The following is a 27,300-nucleotide window of genomic DNA, read 5'->3' on the forward strand; positions in this document are numbered from 1 at the left end:
TGACACGCCGCCGTACATGAAGGTAACCGACAGAACATCAGCGGGAGAAACTTCCCTGTATCAGTTTTGCTGCCTGGATAACTTTACAAAGACGGAAACAGAGCAGTTGTGCTGTCAAACGATCGTATATTAACAGCTAAGATTATACAGGGAGTCGTTTATCAAAAAATGACAGAGTAAGATGCTGGAGAGAGTGATTATATGGTAATGGAAGCGCACCTGTTGAGGTTCGTGGAGCGGGTCCGTTGTCTGTCCGACCATGACAGCGGTGGAGACCAGCTCATCTCCACCGAGTTCAACGTAAGTCTTTTTAGTTCAATATATAGTTGACAGATATAGTATTTTATACATAATATATATCCTTTTCATGTGCACCTTTGTGTAGAAATTACTTGTCAGGTCATGTCAGTTCAAATAAGATGACACACAATACCATAGTATTACCATGTTTTTGAAACCTGTCATGATATGATATTACTCAAAGTACCGTGGACGAAAAACCACACGTTGCTTGTAACGTGTGAATTGTGCAGTCTGTCTTGGTGCTGCTGTAATAACATGTCTTTGGATTCTACTTTGATATTCCTTGGACTCTTACACAAAATGATGTGCTGATATCATGGTACAGTAATGGTAATACAATACTTTGGTATGTAAGTGCACTGTTTTATTAGAATGCCATAGTTTTAACACAGTACAAACAAAAACATAGGCTAGTATTACTATGGTACCTTGGAGTTTTATGTAAATACCGTGATATGTGATCCTGGACTACAAAACCAGTCATAAGTGGCATGGGTATAATGTAGCAATAACCAATAATACATTGCATGGGTCAAAATTATCGATTTTTCTTTTATGCCAAAAATCATTAGGATATTAAGTAAACATCATGTTCCATGAAGATATTTTGTAAATTTTCCACTGTAAATATATCATAAACTTAATTTTTGATTAGTAATATGCATTGCTAGAATCTTTATTTGGGCAACTTTAACCCTTTGACTGTCACCGTCCCCTCTGTGGGACGCCTAAGTTTACTTCACTATATTACAGATAAATCCTAATCTAATCATGACAAACTATACATCGTTGGAAAGGTCTAAGACTCCTAAACAGATATTTTACTATTTTTGTGTTACAAATTATGTAGGAAAAGTAATAGTTTAATATATGTCAAGAGTGCAACTTAAAAAATATCTACATCATAACATGAGTTCTGACCTTTGTCACAAAAGACTTTCTTCGTCGACTTTTTCCCTATCACGTTTTAGAAATCATAAGAAATCATATATCAGTTCAAAACTTAAAATCTCAAAATTCATCCTTTGAAAGGCATTTTAAAATCAGACATTGTATTACCGTGGAAAATGTCGGGCTGTCAACGATTAATCGCATACAAAATAAAAGTTTGAGTTTGCCTAATATATGTGTGTGTACTGTGTATAATTATTATGTATATATAAATACAAACACATTCATGTATATATTTAAGAAATATTTTCAAGCATATATATTTATTATAATTTTTATAATTTTATATTACATATAAATAAAATCATTTTGTATATTAATAACATATTTCTCATATATATACACATTAATTTGTGTATATTTATATATACATAATAATTACACACTGTACACACATATATTAGGCAAACTTAAACTTTTATTTTGTATGCGATTAATCGCAATTAATCGTTGACAGCCCTAGGAAAATGTACATCAAAATTTTATTATAAAATGTTTTCATTCGTGAATTATAAAAAGTCTGGATAGTGCATTTTATGTCTGTTTTAAAAAATGGCAGTGACAGTTAAAGGGTTAAAGGCGATTTTATATATATAGGCGATTATTTATTTATTTTTTTTATTTATTTATTTTTTTTTGCGCTGTCAGATTCCAGATTTTCAAATAGTTGTATCTCTACCAAACATTGTCCTGTCCTTACAAAGCATACATCAATGGAAATCTTGTTTATTCAGCTTTCAGATGTTGCATAAATCTCAATTTCAAAAAAACTGACCCTTATGACTGGTTTTGTGGTCCATGGTCACATATATGAATAGAGTTAAAATGTGTCATGACATTACCATAGTTTTTAAGACGCGGTAACATGGTAATGGCATGTTTTTTTTCGTGATGGCAGTTTTATGGTGTTCTTTGAAGTATCTTGGACTGTCATGTAAATACTGTGATATTTGATTATGCTAATCAAAGTTCTGTGGAACTGGGATCATATAGGCCTACTGTGGTACTGTCTTACCATGGTACTATGACAGTACATTTTTGTGTATATAAAGACATATGATAAATATATCAAAGGACACTTCCAGCTACATGAATGTGCATAATGCATCTTTCAGTTACAAATTTTATAAGTGAGAAAATTTTGACCATAACTTTTCGCAAGCTGCTAATTTGCGTGTGTCTTTGCAAATGAGTTTGTTACTGCAATCAAAAACACTTCACTGATTTGCATGAGCACCAGTAAACAGAGGTGAAAGATCTCACTGCTGATTCCATTTTCATTTTTGACGCTTAAACTCAGCAAACAGGAAACGTTCTCGGAACATTCTTAGAGTGTTTAAAATTCCTCTCAAAGATATGAACAAGTGTTTTTTCCAGTAACGTTAAAAGACTGCACATTCAAAGTTATGTGGTCTAATGCTCGTATAATAAAGTAATAAAATGTTTTTAAAAAATTAAAATGGGATGTTTTTCATAACTTTCAGAAATCAGAAATAAACTTGGGTAGTTTATTACTTGTAGGGCTGTTTAACGATTAATCACAATTAATCACATCCAAAATAAACCTTTTTGTTTACATAATATAGGTGTGTGTACTGTGTATATTTATTATGTATATATAAATACACATACATGCATGTATACATTTAAGAATAATATGTTGTGTATATATATTAGAAATATTTATATATAATACCAATTATATGAATATAAATATATTTTCAAAATGTATACTGTATGTGTTTGTATTTATACATACATAATAAATATACACAGTATACACACAGATTATGTAAACAAGAACTTATTTTTGATGCGATTAATCACAATTAATCGTTTAACAGCACTAATTACTAGAGCTGCAAAACGATTAGTCGCGATTGATCAATTTAAAATAAAGGTTTGTGTTTACATACTATATGTGTGTGTACTGTGTATATTTCTTACATAAATATACACAGTACACACACATATAATATGTAAACAAACTTTTATTTTTAAATGATTAATTGCGACTAATCGTTTTGCAGCTGTACTAATTACATATTGGGCAGTGTAATTACATTACTGTAGTAATTACTCTCTAAAAATTATTGCATTACTTACTACTAATTACTTTCTAAATCCCATATCAATACAAACGATACAAAGGTAGTAATGAAACTGCTTTTTTTCAAATAAATAATATCAAATTGCATAATTTATTATGCATTCTAATTTATTTATTAGCCAGTATTTAAAGGGACAAGGTTACAATAAAATCATGTATTTTGACATTAAGTGTAGAATTTTGATGTTTTATCCACTGTTGTTTTATATAGAATTGTTCTATAGTCTATACAATATTTAATGCAGTTGCATCAGAAGTAACTGTAATTAAATGACAAAAACAGAGTAATCCCTTACTTTACTTGCTCAGTGGAAAAGTAATTAAACTTCAGCAATAAATTACTTAATAATGCGTTGCACCAAAAAATCTGATCTTAACTTAATGGAAACATTAGTGAAACTTTTTGTTGGACGGATGTGAGAGCCAGAGCATCATATATACAGCCAACCCAACATTTTACAGAAGTATCTGTTGCTTTTTTACTCATTCGGCTACATTAGTAAAAGTAAGAGGGCATTTGTGACCAGAACGATCTACAGTTCCTCATTTAGTTTCTCAGTTATTAACTGCAGGCAGCATTCAGAAACAGAAGATGAAGCCTCTGTGGAAAAAAAAAAAAATGCTTGAGACTGTAGTGCTTGTGGCGAATGGGGCAGAAATTAGTTGTGATGCTCTGTGGCTTCATTGGCGGAGACCTAACCGAGAGCATCGTGTTTAAAATAGCGCATATGTGCTTGTCTGTTCTGCTTTTAGAGAATGAAAGTAAAACAGACAGCAGTTCAAGTCATCAGAACGTGTCTGTCTCTGTTTACAGATATTTATAACTGCTTGTTTGTGTGAGAATAACTGAATGCTTTCCTGTTCCACAAACACGCTAACAACATCAATGAGTCAAAAGTATACCTTGAACGCAGTACAAATCACTTTGCGTTAAAAAGCATCTACTAAATGCATATATGTAAACTGTCATAATGGAGGGTTTAGTTTGTCTAGTCATGGTTGAAAAAATGTTGTTTATTGAGATTTGATCTTGAGTGTTTCATAAACCACATCCGCCCTTAAATAACATGGCTTTTGTGACCTATAAGGAATGCAACATGGCATAACAATGCAAACAAGCAAAAGGACACCACCTTGTGGTCAGATAGTGCAATGCACCAATTTGGTCATGGGGATTTGGTCATGTGTTTAAAAAAATACTAAACTTTTTTTGATCTGTTACCTGTGTTTTCTCTTTCTTCTTTCAGTTGATACGACAGACAAGTGCCTCACTGAAAGAGGATTATGGCCTGACCACTGCGACAGGGGAAATCAAAGAAAATGTGAAGAAAAACCGTTATAGGGATATTCTGCCCTGTATGTATTCTTATCAGTAAAGGTTAAGGTTTCTTTATTCTTTTATTCTGTAACTGAATTCTATCTATTTACAGCTGAGGTCAAAATTTTACACACAACTTGCAGAATCTGCAAAATGTTAATTATTTTTCCAAAATAAGAGGGAAGTCACAGAAGAGGAGCAGCGTCAAATGTCCAAAATCTAAAACCCAAGTTAGTACGGTGCATAGATCCAAAAAAAACATGCAGCAAGCAAACAATTAATATCCACACACGGTTATTTGCTAGGCTACGGTCATTTGTACCTCTTAAAAAAATCTTTATTAAATGCTGCATTAGAAGTCATAAAAATACGTGCAAAAAGTGCAATAAATGTGCAACGGTGCAAAACGTTTTCGAGACAAAGCTCTTTAAAGTTGAATTCATAAAAACTGAATTTATAAAAATGACCCTGTTCAAAAGTTTACATACACTTCCTAACACTGTTACCTGAATGATCCATAGCTGTGTGTGTGTGTGTTTTTTTTTTCAGTGATTTAGTTGTTCATGAGTCCCTTGTTTATCCTGAACAGTTAAACTGCCCGCTGTTCTTCAGAAATATCCTCCAGTTCTCACAAATTCTTTGTTTTTTCATCACTTTTGTGTATTTGAACCCTTTGCAGCAACGACTGTATGATTTTGAGATCCATCTTTACACACTGAGGGCAACTGAGGGACTCATATGCAACTATTACAGAAGGTTCAAACGCTCACTGATGCTCCAGAAGGAAACAAAATGCATTAAGAGCTGGAGGGTGAAAACTTTTTGAATTTGAAGATCAGGGTAAATTAAATTTATTTTGTTTTCTGGGAAACATGTAAGTATCTTCTGTAGCTTCTAAAGGGCAGTCTACACTTCTGGATCTTAATGCATTGTTTTTTCCTTCTGAAGCATCAGTGAGCGTTTGAACCTTCTGTAATAGTTGCATTTGAGTCCCTCAGTTGTCCACAGTATAAAAAGATGGATCTCAAAATCATACAGTCATTGTTGGAAAGGGTTCAAATACACAAAAATTGCTGAAAATCTAAGAATTTGTGGGACCTGAAGGATTTTTCTGTAGAATAGCTGTTCAGGACAAACAAGGGACTCATGAACAACTATCACTAAACAAAAAAATACAAGCGTATGTAAACTTTTGAATGGTCATTTTCTTAAATTCAACTATTCTTTTTTTCTTGTGGACAATATGTAAACGTCTTTTATGTGGAATATGTTATTCTGGTCAGTACTACATAAAAAATAACATGCATTTTGAATGATCTATCTATCTATCTATCTATATGTTTGCTTGCTAACAGGACGGCATGACAAAATTACTCCTGCAAAAGAAATATATGATAATATGAAATATAAGGCCTATAGTTTCACTGGTTCCTCAACAAACTATATCACATTTTATTGTTAGATTTATATATAGATATTCATTAAACATAACTTTTTTTTTTAACAAATTGCAAAATTATATTATGTTTTAAAGGGATGGTTTACCCAAAAATTCTGTCAATTCTGTCATTAGCCGTTCCAAACCCATAAGACCTTTGTTCTTCTTCGAAACACAAATTAAGATATTTTTGTTAAAATCCGAGACCTTTTTGACTATGCATAGACAGCATGCAACTACCACATTCAAGGCCCAGAAAGGCACGTCGAAGACTGACAGGGAAGAGAAAAAATTGTTGAATAAAGTCATTTTTGTTTCTTTGTGCACAAAAAGTATTGGAGTATTTTTGTAAAAAATTTCAAGATCCACTGACATCACATGGACTATTTTAACGATTTTCTTCCTTCCTTTTGGGCCTTGAAAATGTCAGTTGCATCGCTGTCTATGCACGGTTAGAAAGCTCTCGGATTTCATCAAAAATATCTTAATTTGTGTTCCAAAGATGAACGTAGGTCTTATGGGTTTGGAGCGACGTGAGAGTGAGTAATTAATGACAAAATTTTCATTTTTGGTCAACTATCTCTTTAAGCAATAATAACTGGAAATTGTACCACTCTGTGACAGATATAACTTCATATCTTTTGCGGAAAAACAATGGCATATGGTGTTTCATATATTATTTGCAACCCATTCTTACTGACGCTTCTAAGACTAACATTTCTTGGTTTGGAATATTGCATACTTTGATATCTTGATTTTCACATCTGACAGTAAGCTCAGATCTCATCAGCTTTGAAATATCTGTGACTCACAGTTTCTCTCCGCGTGACACAGAATAGTGCAATGATGTTATTTTACATGATTCTGTCACATCATTTTCAGTTTACTGTCACATCTGTCAAAACATGCCTCCTATAGTTACAGAACTATGTTTTTTAGCATTGCAATGCCAATAACATGTCATTATATTTCATAATTGAGTTTCCACAATGTGTTGCCTGATAAACGAGTTACAATGATGAAAGGAAAAATATGCAAATCCCTTTGGTATTTTTCTGTTTTTATGTATTCCAGATGATCAGACCAGAGTCTGTCTAGCTCCAACCACATCTGAATATGAGTCTGATTATATTAATGCCAACTTCATCAAGGTACTGTAGCATTTTAACTTCTCATTAAGGGGGCGTCATGCACTTCCTTTTTTTTTGTGCACGCAAGATAATATGTGAGCAAACAATCTTAGAATCTTAGTGGTGCAGTTTTTTCCTGATATTTTTAAAGCATAGATGTATAAAATAATTTTTGATCTATTTTTTCTAGGGAGCTGCTAAGAACAAGATGTATATCGCCACCCAGGGCCCTTTGAGCAGTACTGTGGTTGATTTCTGGCGTATGATTTGGCAACACAATGTTAAAGTAAGCTGTTTAAACACATTTATTTTCTTCTATAGTTATGCATTATTTCTTCATTGAATTACCTCTTCTGTTTTCACTTCATGAATCAATTTAGCTTTTTGTGTTCTTTTTTGTTAGGTCATAATCATGGCTTGTAGAGAGTTTGAGATGGGAAAGGTAATCTTTACTTGTCCTTTATTGTTCTGTTTAATATGCCTGTCATTTTCTTGGCATTTACCTCTCTGTTCTTTAGAAAAAATGTGAAGTCTACTGGGTGTCGACCACAGACACATCTAATTTTGGTCCCTTTACTGTCTCAACTGTAAGTGTTTTCTGTACTCCTCAACAATAAACATTGTTCGCAATTCAGCAGCTAGGTCTAAGACAGGATATTAATCTTACACAATAGTTGCTTTTGATGTTATCTTCATGCCGTGAAAGTTTTTCAGTGGTTTGATGCAAAGTGTAGCTGTGCAGTTGCAAGGCCCCACAAGAGGAAGTTCTCCTAATTACTGTCTTTTTACTTTTTTTTTTTTTTTAGGCTGAGGAGTCACAACCAAATGAGGAAGTCATTGTTCGGACATTGGTGGTAAAATATTGTGATGTAAGTGGTGTCTCCAGTGTGTCATCAGTAGAATATGAATTAGACCTGACATAATGACATTTGGTTGTTTTGAATATATATATCAAATATTAGATCAAGTAAGCACAGAATCAACTTTGCACTGCTGCCCACGATTTAGCGAAAGCCAATGTTTTGGAAAGTGCTATACCACTTTTTTCTGCCATCTACTGGCAGAAATCAATATATATATATTGATTTCTTATGCTCACTAAAAATTTTTCTAAAATTTCTAAAATGCAGTAATATTGTTAAACAATTAATGACAAAGCTGAATTTTCAGCATCATTACTCCTGTCTTCAGTGTCATATAGTCTTTCAGAAATGGACTGGCAAAAGCCTTCACACAGTAACCCAGATCAGTGATACGAGACACCGTAAACTCTAAAGAAGGTACAATAGGGTAAAACGGGGCTAAAGGCCCCAGGGTAAAAGGTCCCTTTGATATTATTTTCCTCTAAACCACTAGATGGCAGAAAAAAGTGGCGTAGCACTTTCCAAAACATTGGCTTTTGCTAAATCGTGGACAGCAGTGCAAAGTTGATTCTGTGCTTACTTGGTCTAATATTTGATGTTTTTAAAAATGTTGTAGATTTAAAGGAGAAGTCCACTTCCAGAACAAATATTTACAGATAATGTACTCACCCCCTTGTCATTCAAGATGTTCATGTCTTTCTTTCTTCAGTCATAAAGAAATTATGTTTTTTGAGGAAAACATTTCACAATTTTTCTCCATATAGTGGACTGATATGGTGCCCAGAGTTTGAACTTCCAAAATGCAGTTTAAATGCGGCTTCAAACGATCCCAGATGCACCTTTAATATGACTGTATGTACGTATGTATGTGTGTATACTGCCGTTCAAACATTGGAGTTAGAGATCAGTAAGACTTGTAATGTTTTTTAAAGAAGTCTCTTATGCTCAATAAAATGCTGCATTTATTTAATTAAAAATATTGAAAAAACAGTATTGCAAAATGACAAAATAAAATAATGATTTCTATTTTAATGTATTTTAAAATATAATTTATTCCTGTGATGCAAAGCTGAATTTTCATCAGCCATTACTACAGTCTTCATTGTCACATGATCCTTCAGAAATCATTCTAATATACTGATTTATTATCAGAATATATTTTGTCAGTGCTGCCGTATAAATTTTTGGAACCTCTGATACTTTTTTGCAGGATTCTTTGATGCATAAAAAGCTAAAAAGAACAGCATTTACTCAAAATATAAATGTTTTCTAATATTTTAAGTCTTTGCTATCACTTTTTATCAATTTAACACATCCACCCCAACATTTTAAACGGTAGTTTATATTGTTTGAAAAGATTTCTATTTTTTTTTTTTTAAATGCTGTCTATTTCAACTTTTTATTCATCAAAGAACCCTGAACAAAAATATTACAAGTTCCAAAAACTGTTTACAACATTGATAATAAATCAGCATATTAGAATGATTTCTGAAGGAAACACTTCAGAATGACACTAAAGACTGGAGTAATGATGCTGAAAATTCAGCTTTACGTCACAGGATTAAATTCTGTTTTAAAGTATATTAAAATAGAAAACAATTTTTTTAAATTGCAATAATATTTCATAATATTACTGTTTTTTTCTGTAGTTTTAATCAATTAAGCACAGCCTTGATGAGCAGAGACAAACATTAAAAAAACATTAAAAATCGTACTGATCCCAAACTTTTGAATGGCAGTGTATGTGGTGAGCAGTTTACATTTATATATATTTATATATATATTTGCGGTGAAGCGTTCCTGTAATAGTGTTTCTATTTGTGTTTTTAAGCTAAATCTGACAAACCACAAGATTGCAGTGTGCTTCATTTTGAGTGTAAAACACTGTTTACTCTGACACGGTTCCAAACGAGGAATTGGCATTACCATCTCCGTGTGTGACGTTTCCCATTTTAGCTCATTTCAAGCATTGTAATTTGGTGGAGAAACTGTAATCCAGTGAGGGGTCAACACTTGCCTTCTTTCCACACAGGAAACTCGTAAAGTGTCTCATTTCCAGTATACTGCCTGGCCGGACCACGGAATTCCAGACATGGCGGATGGCATTCTGGGAATGATGGAGCTGGCTCGCCAAAAACAGGGCAACCAGACGGACCCTGTAGTGATCCACTGCAGGTCTGTATCACACACACTGCCGTCTCTGTGTTTTTCTGTGCCTCTGACAAATGACCCATCTGCCCATGAAAATTCATCAGGTCGAGTCGGTCCGTGTTGTTAGGGTGCAGCAGGGGCCGGCCTGTGTTCCTCTGGTTCCATGCATTTTAATGGCACCATTTAAATGAAGTGAGACATGTTAAATATTCAGCACCTGATGTGGCGCTGGAAAAGCCAGTTAACTTCCAGACTTCAGCACAGATTCACTCATTACCCTCTCTTTATATACATGAGAGAGGCTCTGTCCGACAATATGGCCCGTAATTCCCCCCGTGACCCTCTGAACCGAGGCTCGGGAGGGAATGGATCATATCACGATATGGAAATGTGACGGCTTCGCTCTCTTTACAGTGCCGGCTGCGGTAGAACGGGGGTCATCTGTGCTGTCGACTATGTCAATGATCTACTGCTGACAGAGGTATTAACACCATAACTGACACAAAATTATATGCAAAATGCTTCAGGGTGAAGCATGTCATTTTTAAAGTTAAATTAGGCAACAAAATGTGTCATATGTGACCCTGGACCACAAAACCAGTCGTAAGTAGCACCAGATATATTTGGATATTTTTTGCACAGATTTTTCACAGATGTCTTTTATGCCAAAACTCATTAGGATATTAAGTAAAGATCATGTTCCATGAAAATATTTTGTAAATTTACTACCATAAATATATGAAATCCTAATTTTTGATTAGTAGTATGCATTGCTTAAGAACTTCATTTGGACAGCTTTAAGGACATTTTTTTTTTCAATATTTAGATTTTTTGTACCCTCAGATTCCAGATATTCCAAATATTGTTCTATGATGACAAACTTTACATCAATAGAAAGCTTATTTATTTAGACAATGAATCAATCTCAGTTTCCAAAAATTGACCCTTATGAGTGGTTTTGTGGTCCAGGGTCACACATATACTAATGTAATGCACACACATACACATTTAACATGTGAAACACATTTTGCTTTATTTTCAGCAAATACGGGAGGATTTTAATATCTTGGACCTGGTGTTAGAGCTCAGACGACAGAGACCTTCAGCTGTGCAAACCAAGGTAACATCAGAACATGATTTTTTGCATGCCACATATAATGGAAATTATCTGTAGAATGGATTCTTGAACTATAATTGATCCCTCTTCTCTTTAAAGTAAATTATCAAAGCTTGTATGTTTTTATCAAATGGATTAGGGCCCATTTAGCTCCGTCTGTCATATTTCACAATGGCATGTGATTTATGATGTCAAGTGCTATGTTTTTGTGAATCTCCTCAGGAGCAGTATGCATTTGTCTTTCATACGGTTGCTCAGATGTTTCAGAAGGTCTTGGAAATGAAAAACAAGAATTCAGAGGTAAGACATACACCACCATTCAAAAGTTTGAGGTCAATAAAAAAAATTTTATTTAAAAAACAACAGCTTTTATTCAGCAAGGACGCTTTAAATTGATTGAAATTGGCAGTAAGAACATTTATGATGTTGTAACACATTTCTGTTTCAAATGAGTGCTGTTCTTTTGAACGTTCTATTCATCAAAGAATTCTGAAAAATGTATCACAGTTTCCACAAAAAAATATTATGCAGCTGTTTTCAACACTGATAATAATAGAAAATGTATTTTGATCAGTAAATCAACATATTATAATGTTTTTCTGAAGGATCATGTGACACTGAAGAATGGAGTAATAATGCTGAAAATTCTTATTTGCATCACAGGCATAAATTACACATATTCTAAATAGAAAAAAATCTTTCACAATATTATTGCTTTTACCACTTCTTTAAAGTAAATGCAATCCAAGAGATAACCAAAAAAATCTTACAGTCCCCAAATTTTTTGAATGATAGTGTACAGTGATTAAATCAAATTTAAAGGTACAGTATGTAATATTGACAGCTAGTGGTTGAAATACTATTGGTTGAACTAGCAAGTAGGCATAATCACACAGACCAAAACACAACAAACATTCCAACACGGATTGCACATTTTAAAAATGGAATAACTGGCTGTTGCATTGTTTTTTGGAGTATGCAAACAAGTATGCAAACTTAGCATGTTTCCTAAATACCTGTGAATACCAGTTAAAAGTTTTTGATCAGTAAAAAATGTTTAAAGAATTCTATTCTGCTCACCAAGCCTGTTTATTTGATCCAGAATACAGCAAAATGTATTTTTCTATTTAAAATAACTGTTTTCTGTTTGAATATATTTTAAAATTTAATTTATTCCTATTATCAAAGCTAAATTTTCAGCATGATTACTTCAGTCTTCAGTGTCACATGATTCTTCAGAAATAATAATAATAATAATTATTATTATTATTATTATTGTTGTTGTTGTTGTTATTATTATCAATATTTAAAACAGTTGATTGCATTTTTTTTCCCAGGATTCTTTGATGAATAGAAAGATCCAAAGATCAGCATTTATCTGAAATAAAAGCCTTTGTAACAGTTTACACTATACAGTTCAAACTTGAGTCTGAATAATGTTTTTGGAAAGAAATTACAGAAATTAATTATTTTATTTATTTTTATTTATTTTATTCTTTAAATTGAGTTATGATAAAGACATTTGTAATGTTACAAAAGATTTCTATTTCAGATAAATGCTGTTCTTCTGAACTTGCTATTCATCAAAGAAACCTAAAAAAAAATTCCACTCAGCTGTTTTCAACATAATAATAATAAAAATGTTTTTTGAGCAGCAAAGCTGAATATTTTAATGATTTCTGAATGGTCTGGAGTAATGATGCTAAAAATTCAGCTTTGAAATCACAAGAATAAATTGCATTTTAAAATATATTCGAATAGAAAATAGAAAATTATTTAAAATATATTTCCAAGTTTTACTGTTTTTCTGTATTTCGTATTAAATAAATGCAGGCTTGGTGAGCAGAAGAAACTTATTTTAAAAAACATTAAAAATAGTTAAAACATTTTTAGCATCATTTATTTACTGTCATGTAATTCCAAACTTGTTTTTTTTTTTTTTAAACACAAAAGGAAATATTTGTTTGCTCCACTCATTTCCATACCAAAAGTCCTGCTGTCAAGCTCCAAACTTCAGCAAAACATGCAATAAAAGCAGTCTATATGACTTGTACTATATATTATGCACTATTATATCCATATATAAGCCATCTAATGTCATATGACAGCTTTTAGTGAGGAACACCCTAAAATGTAAGCTATTCATTGATCATCTTCCTCTCTGCCATAGCGCTGAAATTTACATTCAAATACATTCCTCTCATTGCGAGCTCTCATAGGCTTGGAATATAGCCCATGACTTATTGGACTACTTTTTTATGATGCCATGATGGTGTTTTTTGCCCGTGTAGGGCCTCCACAGCTTCTGCCTCTCTTCACTTTTATTTAAGGCATCTAACAGAATTATGACATTGTTGGGTTACTAGCGATTACTTAATGCTGGGTGACGTACTAATTTTCCATTGCTTGTCGAATGTTTAGATGGTGGATAATCTTTGTGACAAAATAAGAACAGTTTCCATTGGTTGACATCTCAGATGGGAATAGTATTTATATACCTCTGGTGTTGTTTAAAATACATTTACTCTGCCACTACATCTTTTGTTTTTATATCACATCATGTTTTACTTCCTCAAGACTTTGAGCCGTGAGCTTTAGAAAAGCAGTTTAGCAGGAAACACACTCGCTGTGTGCTTCCTCTATGCAAATATACAGGCATCCTTCAACAGTTGAACACAGCTTCTCTATGTAGCTGCTTTCCCTCCCTGTCTGTTCGTATTTCACAGTTTGTTTGTTTTTTTTCCTGTATTTTATATTGGAAACTCAAGACTTCAGCCTCTCTGTACATCAATGCGGTTCCACCGAGGGCTTCACAGAAATCAGGAACGTTAGGCAGCATCAGCGTACCCCCTAAAACACGGTAAGACCGCAAAGACCCTCATTTCCACGTTTCTAACCCTGTTTGCGGATGTCTGTGATTAAAAGCAGTGGTGGCGACACAGCCAGAGCCCAATTTGAGATCGACAACTGCGCAAATCTGCTAACTACAGCGCTGTGCGTCACGCAGGTGGACTCAGCCAAGACGCTCGCAAGCTGTTATTGTCGGTTCTGTCTCGCACACCACAGGGAGCAATTTGAACTTTTCTCATCTAACACATAACTAGAGTTAATGTGAGTTAAAATCTTGAGTCATCGACGTATAGCTGGATATGTATTTCCCTCCACAGGCACTTGTTCATGCTGACATTTCTGCTTTGCATACAGATGAATATGACTTTTGTAATGATGATTGATCTAAAGATGTGAATATTTTACGGCTAATGCTCAGATTATACAGAGCAAACAAGCAATTTAATCATTTAGAAGTCGCCATGTTCTGCCATTGCAGTTCCCCTTGGGTCAGTAGCATTTTTCATAAGAAACGCTGAATGGAAATGTGACAGACAGTCATTAGACGTTGCTGCACATTTGGTCTCACAATGCACCAATGTAGTCAAGCCGCCCAGAGCGAAATGTGGAAGATAAACTTTCTATTTTCTGTGAATGAGCTACTGTGCAGCCTCACATCACTCTGTAATCTAATACAAATGACATTGTCACAGATACCCATTGGCTTAAAAACTAGCAATGTAATTGACATGCATATCTTGATCATATGTTTCTGAGATATGCATTTTTGTACTACGCACCAATGTAAAATAATATGAATGATTTTATATCTAGATTCTTGTGTTTTCTGCGAATGCTTGTCAGTTTTTACACTACCAGTCAAAAGATTTTTAATGTTTAAAGTCTCTTCTGTTAAGCAAGCCTGCATTTATTTGATGCAAAGTACAGTAAAACAGTACAATTTAGAAAAGTTTTACTATTTAAAATAACTGTTTTCTATTTGAATATTTTAAAATGTGATTTATTACTTTGATTTTTAAAGCTACATTTTTAGCATCATTACTCCAGTTTGCTGATTTGCTGTTCAAAACACATTTAGTAATATTATTATTATTATGTTGAAAACAACTGAGTAGAATTCTCTTTTAGATTTCTTTGATGAATAGGAAATTCAGAAGAACAGCTTTTATCTGAAATAGAAATCTTTTGTTATGTAATAAATGTCTTTATCATCACTTTTGATCAGTTTAAAGCATAATAAAGCTAAATAAAATATTAATTTCTGTAATTTACTTCCCTCCCCACAAAAAAAAGTATACTAATTGTAATTACAAAAGTTACAAAAGCTTTTTATTTCAGATAAATACTGATCTTTGGATCTTTCGATTCACCAAAAAAATAAAAAGTGTACTCTACTGTTTTAAATATTGATCATTTGAACTTGAACAAACCATCAGAATACTAGAATGATTTCTGAAGGATCATGTGACACTGAAGACTGGAGTAATGATGCTGAAAATTTTGCTTTGATCGCAGGAATAAATCACGTTTTAAAAAATATTCAAATTTAAAGCAGTTATTTTAAATAGTAAAAATATTTTACAATATTACTGCTTTTGCTGTATTTTGGATCAAATAAATGCAGGCTTGGTGAGCAGAAAAGAATTCTTTAGAAACATTAGAAATCTTACTGTTCAAAAACTTTTGACTGGTAGTGTATATACATCTTTAAAATCATTTAAAAATCTTTCAAATATATTTTATGCTGGATGGAATATGCAGAATAATTTGCTTACATAAAACATACAAGAAAAATGATTTTATTCCTAGCTTACATATGTATTTGTCTGTCTTTGGTTTCAGAAATCAACCTCTCAAGTCCAGGCTTTCTCATCCTCTTCCTCAGATCAGGATGAACGACACTTATGCAGTCATCAACAAGTCCAAACAGCCTCCCTTATCTGCCCCTCACTCCATCACTGTCCATCACTATGACAATGCTGATTTAGAGAAAAGCAATAACAATGCTGTATACAGTACAGTCAAACCTAAAACTAGGCCCATGTCAGTCCTGCCCTCTCCCACCTCACTGGGTTATGACAGATCAACCACAGCCAATCAGAGAGGAGGACTGGCACCCAAAAAGATGGACAATGAGGGTTATGAGCTATTGCCAGGTAAGGGACATTTTGATTGGCCCCTATATATTTTTTTTTAAATGGCAGATGATGCATTTTAAAAAGTGAGTTAACTATAAGTAACCACTTAACAACCACCCTGATTCAGTTTTGATTTAGTATTATTTATTTGCTATTCTAGTATTTATTAATATTTAGAATTAGCTTTTATTTTTCTAATTATGTGTTTTCATTTAATTTTAGTTTTTTTTGTCAGTTAAAAAAATTATTTAGCTTTAATTTATTTTTACATTTTCAACATTTTTAACATTCCGTATATAGTTTTAGTACTTTTAATACATGTTTGATTTCAGCTTCTCATCAAGGTAACATTTCATTTTAATTTTCCAAGTTCCAAGTTTTTCATCTAATATTAAAATATTTATTTTTGACGTTATTTAAATCCTATATTTTTTATATATTTAGCTTTAGTTAACAACAGCACTGCACTGTGTAGGGTTGCATAAAAAGCAATAAAAAAAAAAACTTTTAGTACTTTTAGTAAATATTAAAAAGTACTTTTAATATGTATTTGCTTACTTAATTATTTCAGCTTCTCATCAAGGCTACATTTTTAATTAATAAAGTTACCAGCTTTTTATTTAAGTTTTTCATCTAATATTTCTTAAATTTAGCTTTACTATTTTACTGTTACTACTTTACTATTTATTAATATTTTGAATTAGCTTGTATTTTTATATTTTGTTTTTATTTGCATTTTAGTTTCTTTTTTTTTTTTTTATCTTTTTAAATCTAAGTTTTAGTACTTTACTTTAGTACTAATACTTATTTGATTCCAGCTTTTATTAAGGCAACATTTTAATTTTCCAAGGTTTTTTTTCTAAAATGTATGTTTATTTTTAGCATTATTTAGATGAACAATACATAGCATACAATCATAACATGGGAGCATAAAAACATTCATTGGCCTTTTTTCCCACTCAATTTGTTTTTTTAAATGGCAGATAATACAGTGATTAAAAATTCAGTGGCCAGCAAGTACTCATTTAACAACCACCCTGATCCAGTGTTGGTTTAGTATTATTTATTTATTTACTATTATAGTCTTTATTAATATTTTGAATTAGCTTGTGTTTTTAGATTTTGTTTTTATTTGAATTTTAGTTTTGGTAACACTATATTTTAAGGTGTCATAATACAGAGTAATTACCTAATTAAGTACATAGTAGTAGCCGTTGTACTTACATGAAAAAAAAAGGAATGACCATGTAACTATGCTATGGAACAGCCTGTAAATTACAGTTTGTAATTATGTAGATGTAATAGGCAGCTACTGTAACGTATATGTAACAGACAGAGTGTCGTGAAGCACACTTAAGTACAGTCTGTTACATGGCTACGTATGTAAAGTATTACCTTAAAATAAAGTGTTACCCTTTTAATACTTATTTGATTCCAGCTTCTTATTAAGGCAACATTTCTAATTTTCCAAGTGTTTTTTTTAAGTTTTCATGTAATTATATATATATATATATATATATATATATATATGCAAAAGCCACTAAATCCATCTGACGTATTTCTTTAAAATGAGCATTTCTTTCTGGCTACTTTGTATAGGTTTCTATGTAAGTACTAGTACTTCTGATTGGGCTGCGGCTGGAATTTAGCGAGTTTGAAGTAAAAGTATTTGATGGACGTATAATATGTGTCAGGAGCATTCACTCAGTATCATTATCTCATTTTTGACGGAGATGGCTTTTAGCTGGTTTTGCATCTGAACTCTTCATACATACATACATACATACATACATACATATATATATATATATATATATATATATATATATATATATATATATATATATATATATAAACATTTATACGAAACATTTTTTTTAAAAGCTTTAGTTACATCGCTGCACTGTGGAGGGTTTTTTATTTATTTTTTTCAATAATAATTTTTTTTAAATGGCAGATGATACAATGATTAAAATTCAGTAGCCAGCAAGTTACCAGCATTATTTATTTGCTATTATAGTATTTATTAATATTTTGAATTAGCTTGTATTTTTATATTTTCAGTTTTTGTCTTTTTTTTAATTATTATTTTTAGTTTTATATTTAAATTTTCAACATTTTCAACATTCATTTGTAATTTTCCAAGTTTTTAAAAATGTCTTTCACCTAATATTTATTTTTGGCATTATTTAAATTAACAAAAATTTTTAAAAAATAAATTTAGCTTTAGGTAACGACAACTTCCTGTGGAGGGTTGCATAAAATGCTTACACTAGTATTACAGGTTCCTTTTATACTGGTCATAACGTTTTTTTTAAGTCAGTTACATAAAAACTTGGTCTAATTTGAATCCAGAAATAAGTCTGATTACCTCCTGGCTAACTGAACCCTGCTAGGCTAAAGTCTGCTGAAAAGAAAATAAAAGTAGACGCAAACTGCAAACTCATTACTTCGGCTGCACACTAAAAGGAAGATCATTTTAGTCAGTGGGAACTTGCTTGTTTTAGGATAGTGAAGTTCTGGAAACTTCTGCTTGCTGCTTTCACTGTTCTCTCATGACTCTGTTCCGTTCTTCATTCTTCTCTTTCATGTGATCACCAGGGTATTCAGAGACTCTCGTTTGGTGTTTATCTGTTAAAGGTTCAGTTATTTGAAGCTTGCATTTCCACATCTCTTATGGAATTTAAATTCCCTTTTTGTTTTATCCGCTGTTGAACTTTTAAAGTCATTTTAATGCCACTGGTATGCCACCAAATGAAAATAGTCAGCAGCATACAGTGCATATGAAATAGTAAGCTAGTTGTCTTTTTTAAACACAGCCAGTGTTTTCAATTGTTCAACCAACAGATAGCCCCGCCTCCAAATTCATGCCATTTGTTTGAGGCAAAAGGTTAATGTTTTATATAGCACCGATGTGTTTACACACCAGTTGCATATTAAAACTGGGATAAGAGGAAGTATTTGAGAACAAAAAAGACAAAAACAAATTGCATACTTCATTTAAAAGAGCAAACAAAATATAAAATAAATAAGTATTGCACATTTTAATAATAATTTCTAAAGAAGTCTTTTTTTTTTTTTTCCCTCTCAGGGGAGTTGAGGTCCATGAATAGAGATTTGCAGGTAAATGATCTGTCAGTAATAAGATGTTTGCAGTAATTTTTGCTTGGTTTTCTTGTTAACATATTAGATGTTAAATAAAAGTGCTAAGTATATATTAATCGTATATGACGCACTTATATGCAGTTAATTTAAGTCTGTTCACTTGTAGATGTGTCATATTACTTTCTTGTCTGTGTTTCACACTCACATTCATCTTCTTCCTGTGATGGGAGGGTCCTAGCAGAGATCACACTCACAAATTAACAAGCTTTATCACACATTTACAGGCAGTACGTTTAGTCAAAAATAACTGATTGAATATTTGCAGTGAATATGATGTCTATTTGACTGACGATCGCAGGCTTTTTAACCCCGATAATCACAGATTAAGATCTGCAAAGAATATCATTAAAACTAATTAAATTAAATATGTTTTCCTCAGCCGCACAGTTCGCTTTCACGATCCCCAAGTGCAAGTAAGTGTCCAGTAATTTGTTTTATTTACTTTACTATGCAAGTTGATCTGGAATTTTTGGTGAATTTACACATTATTTATCAGTATTATTTATTTTTTATAAAATAAAAAGAGCATGTTTAAATGATTTATTCCACAAAAAAATCAAATAAATAAATGCTTATGCTAAATGGGGGGATTGGCATACAAATCGTTTTTCTGTAATTATGATGTATGATTCTCTAACACGTGATTTATAAACTATTAACTGAGAGTCTACATTGATTATTTGTACTTTTAAAAATGTATTAGTCACACCACATGCATTTTAAAATGTACTAGTGAAGGCAAAAATAATATTAAAGTATATATTTTTTTAAGTTTAAAAAACTTAGAATAACAAAGCATGTAACTTTTTGGCTCATTTAATTTATTTACAAAGTATATTTTTGTATTTATTATATATTTTGTCATTATAAGCTATTTATTATTATATTATGAAATTTTCTAAAGTCTTTTCTGCAATCTCATGCCATAAAATGGGTTATTTTTAATGTGCTGGGTCATGGTAATATTTTAAATGCACTACAAGCTGCATAAATAATATGGAAGTCTACACTTATTTAATTTATTTACAAATTATATTTTTTTATTTAATATATATTTTGTTACTATAAGCTATTTACTATTATATTATTTATTATTTAAGTCTTTTTTTGCAATCTCAAGCCATAAAATGGGTTATTTTTAATGTGCTGGGTCATGTGAATATTTTAAATGCAAGACAATCTGCATAAATAATACGAAAGTCTAATCTCATTTAATTTATTTACGAATTATATTTTTTATGTATTATATATTTTGTTATTATAAGTTACTTATTATTATATTATTTATTATTTAAAGTCTTTTCTGCAATCTCATGCCATAATTTTTTTTTTTTTTTTTTTTTTGTGCCGGGTCATGTGAATATTTTGAATGCAAGACAAGCTGCATAAATAATATGAAAGTCTAAACTCATTTAATGTATTTACAAATTATATTTTTGTTGTATATTTTGTTATTATGAGCCATTTATTATTATTATTATGTTATTTATTATTTTAAGTCTTTTCTGCAATCTCGTGCCATAAAATGGGTTATTTTTAATGTGCCAGATCATGGTAATATTTTAAATGCAAGACAAGCTGCATAAATAATATGAAAGTCTCACCTACAGTTACAGTACTAAAGTGCAAAAGTCTTAGGCCACTAGTATTTTCACCAGCTAAAAAATGGTTTAAAGTAAGTTATTTCTATCTTTTGCTGTAGTGTGTCAGTAGGAAACATTCTGTTTGCCATTAATTGTAATAATCTAGTGAGATTTTTGTTTGTACAAGGAGTCTGACAACAGCCAGTGCTCCACACAGACATCTGATCTCACCATCATCCAGTCTGTCTCTGGAATGACATGAAGAAACAGAAAAACTGAGACAGACAAAATCCAGAAGAACTGTGGCAACATCTCCAAGATGTTTCAAGTAACCTACCTGCAAAGCTACCTGAAAAATGCACAAGTGCACCTAGGGCAAAAGCTGCTTTAAACGCAAAGGATGGTCACATCAAATGCTGATTTATTTTAGTTAATAGAATAGGATGCTGTTTTCGACAGCATCCTCATTTTATGTGCCTAACTGCCTAAAAATTTTAACAGAACTGTAGCTTTGTAGGTGTAGGTCTCTTAAAGCATCTTGGAGATGTTGCCACAGTTCTTCTGGATTTAGTCTGTCTCCGTTTTTGCTGTTTCTTAAGACAGACTGGATTGAATGATGGAGAGATCAGATCTCTGTTTGCACAAGGAGTCTGACAACAGCCTGTGCTCCATACCAAAGTCTCACTGGATTATTATAATTAATGGCAAAATGAATGTTTAGAAATGTAAACTGATATTTCCTACTGACACACTACAGCAACAGACTGACTTTAACTGACTTTAAACCATTTTTTAGCTGATGAAAATACTAGTGGCCTAAGACTTTTGCACAGTACTGTATATAAACCTAAAAGTATCATGCATAAAATAGTTAACAAAACTATTAAGTTTGAGAGCATCTGCCAAATTTTAACCCACCGTGTTGATGTTGACTTTATATTATGTCCATAAAGCACCTATAAATGCATTCAGACAGTTTCATACAGTCCACAAAGAGTGCGTGTGTGTGTTAGTGATGCAGGAGTTGCTTCAGTTCCCCGGAGGCTCCTTATCGAACGAATGAGTGTGAAATACTATCTAGCAGTAAACAGGAAGAAGTGTTAGATCAGTGCTGGTTTCACTCTCATACTCTGAGTTTGGTTTTTAAGCTGCTAAACGTTGTTAAACATGTTTTTGCAGCTGAGAGCCAATCGTCTACAGATGATGATTATGAATATGTGTCTAGTGTCGTCAAGGACACCAGCAGCCCATTTGCCCCGGGCAGCCTGGGTGAGTAACGCCATATGCACACTAAATCTTAATTCTGTACACAACAAGAGTACCGAGCAGATAAACATTTAGGTTTGGATGGGTTTTTGATGAGTCTTTGGACAAAACTGCGTGCTGTTACAATTTCAAGTTTGTCTAGAAGCTGAACGGCTGCCTAAATCAATCTTATTGTGCATATGTGAACTGCTAACTTGTCATTTAGTAAATGAAAATAAATAAACTGCTGCCTTACAACAGATGAACAAATCTAACTGAGCTTTTTAGACCACACACACACTTACAACCACAAAAAAGCATCAACAGTGTGGTTTCCAGGCCTCAAGAGCGCCCATATCCGGCAAAGGCAAACATCACTTCTATTGCTCATATTTAGGGTAGGCAACAAATCTGTATTAAAGTCCTTCGCAAAGACCCGCCCCCACTTTGTTACTGTTGCCATAGCGCTCTCGCAACACACGTCATGTTCTCAAACAGTGAAAAATGCATTGCGAAGCAAAGAGGAAACTGACAAGACAGAGCAGGTTACTTTAGGTATGAAACAAAGTCTCAGCTTTCAACTGTTGTAATTTTTTAAGAAATTCAAAGAATAAGTACCGTTCTGTGGCTCTTTGATGTGTTGTGACAGATCGCTGTAGCGCCTCAGTTCTCTTCCACTTTAGTTATCAACAGCGGAAATAAGCCTTTGGGCAAGACTTCCAGTTCATTAGCAGCTATAGGGAAATAGTAAAAATAATATCAATGTGCAGTGAATGGTAAAACTGTTTGTACTGTAAACCAGTGTGTTCATTTCCATCTCGTTTTAGTGCTATGTTAACAAATGTAAAAAAAAAATCCAAGATTACGAGATTGAAGTCATAATATTTTGAGAAAAAAAGTCAAAATTACAAGAATAAAGTCGCAGCAGTACAAGAATGAAGTCAAAATGTTTCTCAAATAAAGTCAAAATTATGAGAATGAAGTCGCAGCAATACGAGAATAAATTCGAAATACTTTGAAAATAAAGTTGAAATTATGAGAATAAAGTTGAAATGTTTTGAGAATAAAGTCCAAATAATGAGAATAAAGACAAAATATTTCAAGAATAAAGTTAAAATGTTTTGAGAATAAAATCAAATTGACAAGAATAAAATTATGAGAATAAAGTTGAAATATCAAAATATTTCAAGAATAAAATTATGAGAATAATATCAAAATATTTTGAGAATAAAGTCAAAATTACGAGAATTAAGAATTTATTTACTCTCAGTTTATTCTCAAAATATTACGACTTTATTCTCGTAATTTTGACTTTTTCCGAAAATTACTAGGCCTTTAATCTTGTAATCTTATTTTTTAACGTGGTACTCAAACACCATCATAGTTCATAAGATAGGAGATTAAATAATATGGTAAGACAGACCAATTTGCAATATCAAGCAGCAAAGTACAGCTAAAAATAGCTGGACGCCAATGAAACTGGAGGCCGGAACCAATAAAATTTACAAATGGCCGCACCCGCTATTATGGAAAACATAAGGTGGATAGCATGAAATAAACACGAATAAACATCAGAAAGTATCTGTTTCAACTGTGGAAAGATGCCAGTACATACTACTTTTCAAAATTGTGAGACTTTGAAATGTCATTTATTAGATAATAACTAACAAATATCTAAATCTTTGTTCCATAGAAGAAAGTACGTCTTAGAGGTTTTAAATGATTTGAGGATGAGTAAATAATTACAGAAAGTGTATTTTTAAATAAAGTGACACCCTGGCAGCGCATAGAAACACTCAGAACATCATAACATCACATAGAAATGACTTGGCAACCAGGTTATGAACAATGCAACTTAAAGGAGAAGTCCACTTCCAGAACAACAGTTCACAGATAATTTACTCACCCACTTGTCATCCAAGATGTTCATGTCTTTCTGTCTTCAGTCATAAAGAAATTATGGTTTTTGAGGAAAACATTTCAAGATGGACTTCAGTGGTGCCCTGATTTTGAACTTCCAAAATGTAGTTTAAATGCAGCTTCAAAGGGCTCTAAATGATCCCAGCCGAGGAAGAAGGGTCTTGTCTAGTGAAACGATCTGTCATTTTTTTTTGGAAAATAAAAATTTGTATACTTTTTAAGCACAAAAGCTCATGTAGCACAGGCTCTGGGATGCGCGTTCACAAACTATTAAATCATGTTGAAAGGTCACACGGAACGTAGGTGGAACTACAGACCCAGTGTTTACAAAGTGAACGCACAAAGACTAAGAAAGTGCAAGTAAGTCAAACGCTGTTTACAAACAAAATGGTACAACGATGTCGGACCATTTTGAAGTTGTAGGAGAAAATAAGATGACGTTTTTTGCCATACTCTACCTTTTTCAGTACACAGACGATGAACTTAGATGTGAGTCATAGTAGTGATGAGAAGTTCGGATTATTTTACCGACTCGGACCTTTGAGTCTCGTTCAGCAAAATGAACGAATCTTTTTTTCAAGTCATTTCGTTTATTTCGTTCATTTAAGCAAAATATAATTCAAATGTTACGTATTACTTCCCTAACACATCTACTGCTTATACAAACGTTGATCACACTACAAACAAGAAAAAACTTTAATGCTATAAGAAACAGTTAAGATGAATTCTTTGTTTACCTGGGTCTTTAGTCTATGATTAACTCACCTCACCTCTTATCTGACAAGTTTTCGGGTCTGAGTCGTTCGTTCATCACGTGACAGCCCCATAAGATAAATGAACGACTCGAAAAACCCAAAGACTCGAAACAGGTGAACTAATTCCACTACAAAACCTAATTGAATGTTGCGCATGCGCGACTGAACGAATCACTCCCCGAGACGACTCGTTCTTCCCGAGTCACATTAAAGATTTGTTCAAAATGAACGAATCGTTCAAGAACACACATCCCAGAGCCTGTGCTACACAAGTTTTTGTGCTTAAAAAGTATACAAATTTTTATTTTTCAAAAAAAATTACCAATCATTTTACTAGATAAGACCCTTCTTCCTTGGCTGGGATCGTTTAGAGCCCTTTGAAGCTGCATTTAAACTACATTTAGGAAGTTCAAAATCGGGATACCATATCAGTCCATTATATGAAGAAAAATCCTGAAATGTTTTCCTCAAAAACCATAATTTCTTTACGACTGAAGACAGAAAGACTTGAACATCTTGGATTACAAGGGGGTGAGTAAATTATTTGTAAATTGTTGTTCTGGAAGTGGACTTCTCCTTTAAAAAAAAAAAGAAAAGAAAATAATTAGTGGACATGTATGCAATCCTGATCCATATGAATTCATCTGGACAATGTTTCTCAGTTGCACCTGGTCATTTTAAGCATTATCTGTGTTTGTCTTGCTCTTCAGGTTTCAACTGTCGTATAAAGAAACCCAAAGGCCCTCGAGATCCACCGGCCGAATGGAGTCGTGCAGAAAGATGAAACTGCAACAGGTTTTAGGTTTTATAAAAAATTAACCCAACCTAGTGTAGCCTGTTCCAGTAAATGCACAGCTATTTTTACACTGGGTAATGAAGCGTTATTTATTTCCTTCAGAGGTAGTTTTGTTTCTTTTACTGTTTTACATACTGAAGCAATTTATGATTATGTACAGTAGTGTAGTTTACTGATGTGTTTGTGTGGCAAAAAATATAAAAATGAAAAATGCAAGTGAATGCTGATGTAAGAATGCATGCGATAAAGGGGTCATTTAAGGGGTCATTTTGTAATCTTTTTTTTTTTACCTAATAGATGTTTACCACGTAAATGTGAGTCATGATCTTTTCTAATATATATTCATCTGACATCAGCAAATTGCTGTTTAGTTTCACTAAAATGTTTCTTTTGGACTTCTCCAAATGTTTTCATAGTGTATTAAACCGTTTTATTTCAAATCATCAGGCAACATGTGAATTCTCATAACACAACCCCGTTTAAGTCAAAAGCTGGTGTGTGGCTGATGTGATATGATGTGTTTGTCAGTAGAGGGCAGTGTTGAGGTGTGATTTCTCTTCATGTTATTCCCCAGAAAGACACATCGCTCAGGTCATAAAATAAAGTCATTTACAGACAATATAACTTGTGCATAATTATTGATGCTACCACTCATCTCTGAATGTGCCTTTTTAATATTTTGCCCTAAGAACTTCTTATTACATGACTTTGTGTGCTGTTTAAGTGTTTTAAATTCCCTTTCTAAATCCAGTGCGGACTAGCTGTTCAATCTTAGCGCTCATTCCGGTGATAAAGCCATAAAACTTGCCCTCTAAACTCCAGTGCGATTTTATTTCCCTCATGAAAATCAATGGAATCTTAAGTTGTGCTTAAAGGAGGGAGCACGTTTTCCCAGATGCTCAGCCTGTTGGCAGCGTTCCTGGATGCGTGTTTTTGATGATGAATCATTCTTGCAGGATGGTAACAGCAATATCATGCAGAAATTCTGTGAGATGTTTTCTACTGCTCTTTACACCAGATCAAACATGCATCGCCTGGTTAAAACTGGCTGCTTTATTGTGGATGAGGCGTGAAGACTTGAAGTCACATGATGATAGAAGGTTTGATGATTTCTTATAAACAGGATAGTTCGGGTCCTGGATGCTGATTGGTCAATATAGCATTACAGTTGTGATAAACGATGTGATTGGTTGAATTTGTATGGAATGTGTAACAATCCTGAAGGGTGTGATGGAAGATGCTACTTCTGTTTAACCATTTTTAATAATTTAACATTTTTTTTCTCACAATTATGAATATAATCATGAATTTTGTGTTCGATATAGTTCAATATGTTCAATTAACTTAGTTTTATATAATAACATTATTAATAGTAATAATTAGTACTATTATTATTAATCATATATTAATACAGTAGTAATATCATGTTATATATTACATAAAATAACTTATTTTTTATATCACAAT

General features: G+C 32.7%; 1 protein-coding gene across 3 annotated transcripts; it reads left to right on the top strand.

The window, feature by feature from the left end:
- ptpn18 (protein tyrosine phosphatase non-receptor type 18) lies at nucleotides 1–26,121 on the top strand. Of its 3 annotated transcripts, XM_051117468.1 has the most exons (17): nucleotides 2–300; nucleotides 4,612–4,720; nucleotides 7,195–7,271; nucleotides 7,441–7,536; nucleotides 7,654–7,692; nucleotides 7,769–7,837; nucleotides 8,057–8,119; nucleotides 10,146–10,288; nucleotides 10,679–10,745; nucleotides 11,307–11,384; nucleotides 11,604–11,681; nucleotides 14,150–14,241; nucleotides 16,074–16,387; nucleotides 19,461–19,492; nucleotides 19,914–19,947; nucleotides 22,297–22,386; nucleotides 25,748–26,121. In XM_051117468.1, exons 1-17 carry the CDS (start codon nucleotides 202–204, stop codon nucleotides 25,819–25,821), a joined length of 1,554 nt encoding a protein of 517 aa, XP_050973425.1. In that variant the 5' UTR covers nucleotides 2–201; the 3' UTR covers nucleotides 25,822–26,121. The 3 variants fall into 3 exon arrangements, with proteins under 3 accessions (XP_050973427.1, XP_050973426.1, XP_050973425.1); XM_051117470.1 differs by lacking the exon at nucleotides 19,914–19,947 and having other exon boundaries at nucleotides 1–300; XM_051117469.1 differs by lacking the exons at nucleotides 19,461–19,492; nucleotides 19,914–19,947 and having other exon boundaries at nucleotides 1–300.
- The last annotated feature ends 1,179 nt before the right edge of the window (nucleotides 26,122–27,300 follow it).

Source organism: Labeo rohita, chromosome 8 (assembly GCF_022985175.1).
Source record: "Labeo rohita strain BAU-BD-2019 chromosome 8, IGBB_LRoh.1.0, whole genome shotgun sequence".
NCBI lineage: Eukaryota > Metazoa > Chordata > Actinopteri > Cypriniformes > Cyprinidae > Labeo > Labeo rohita.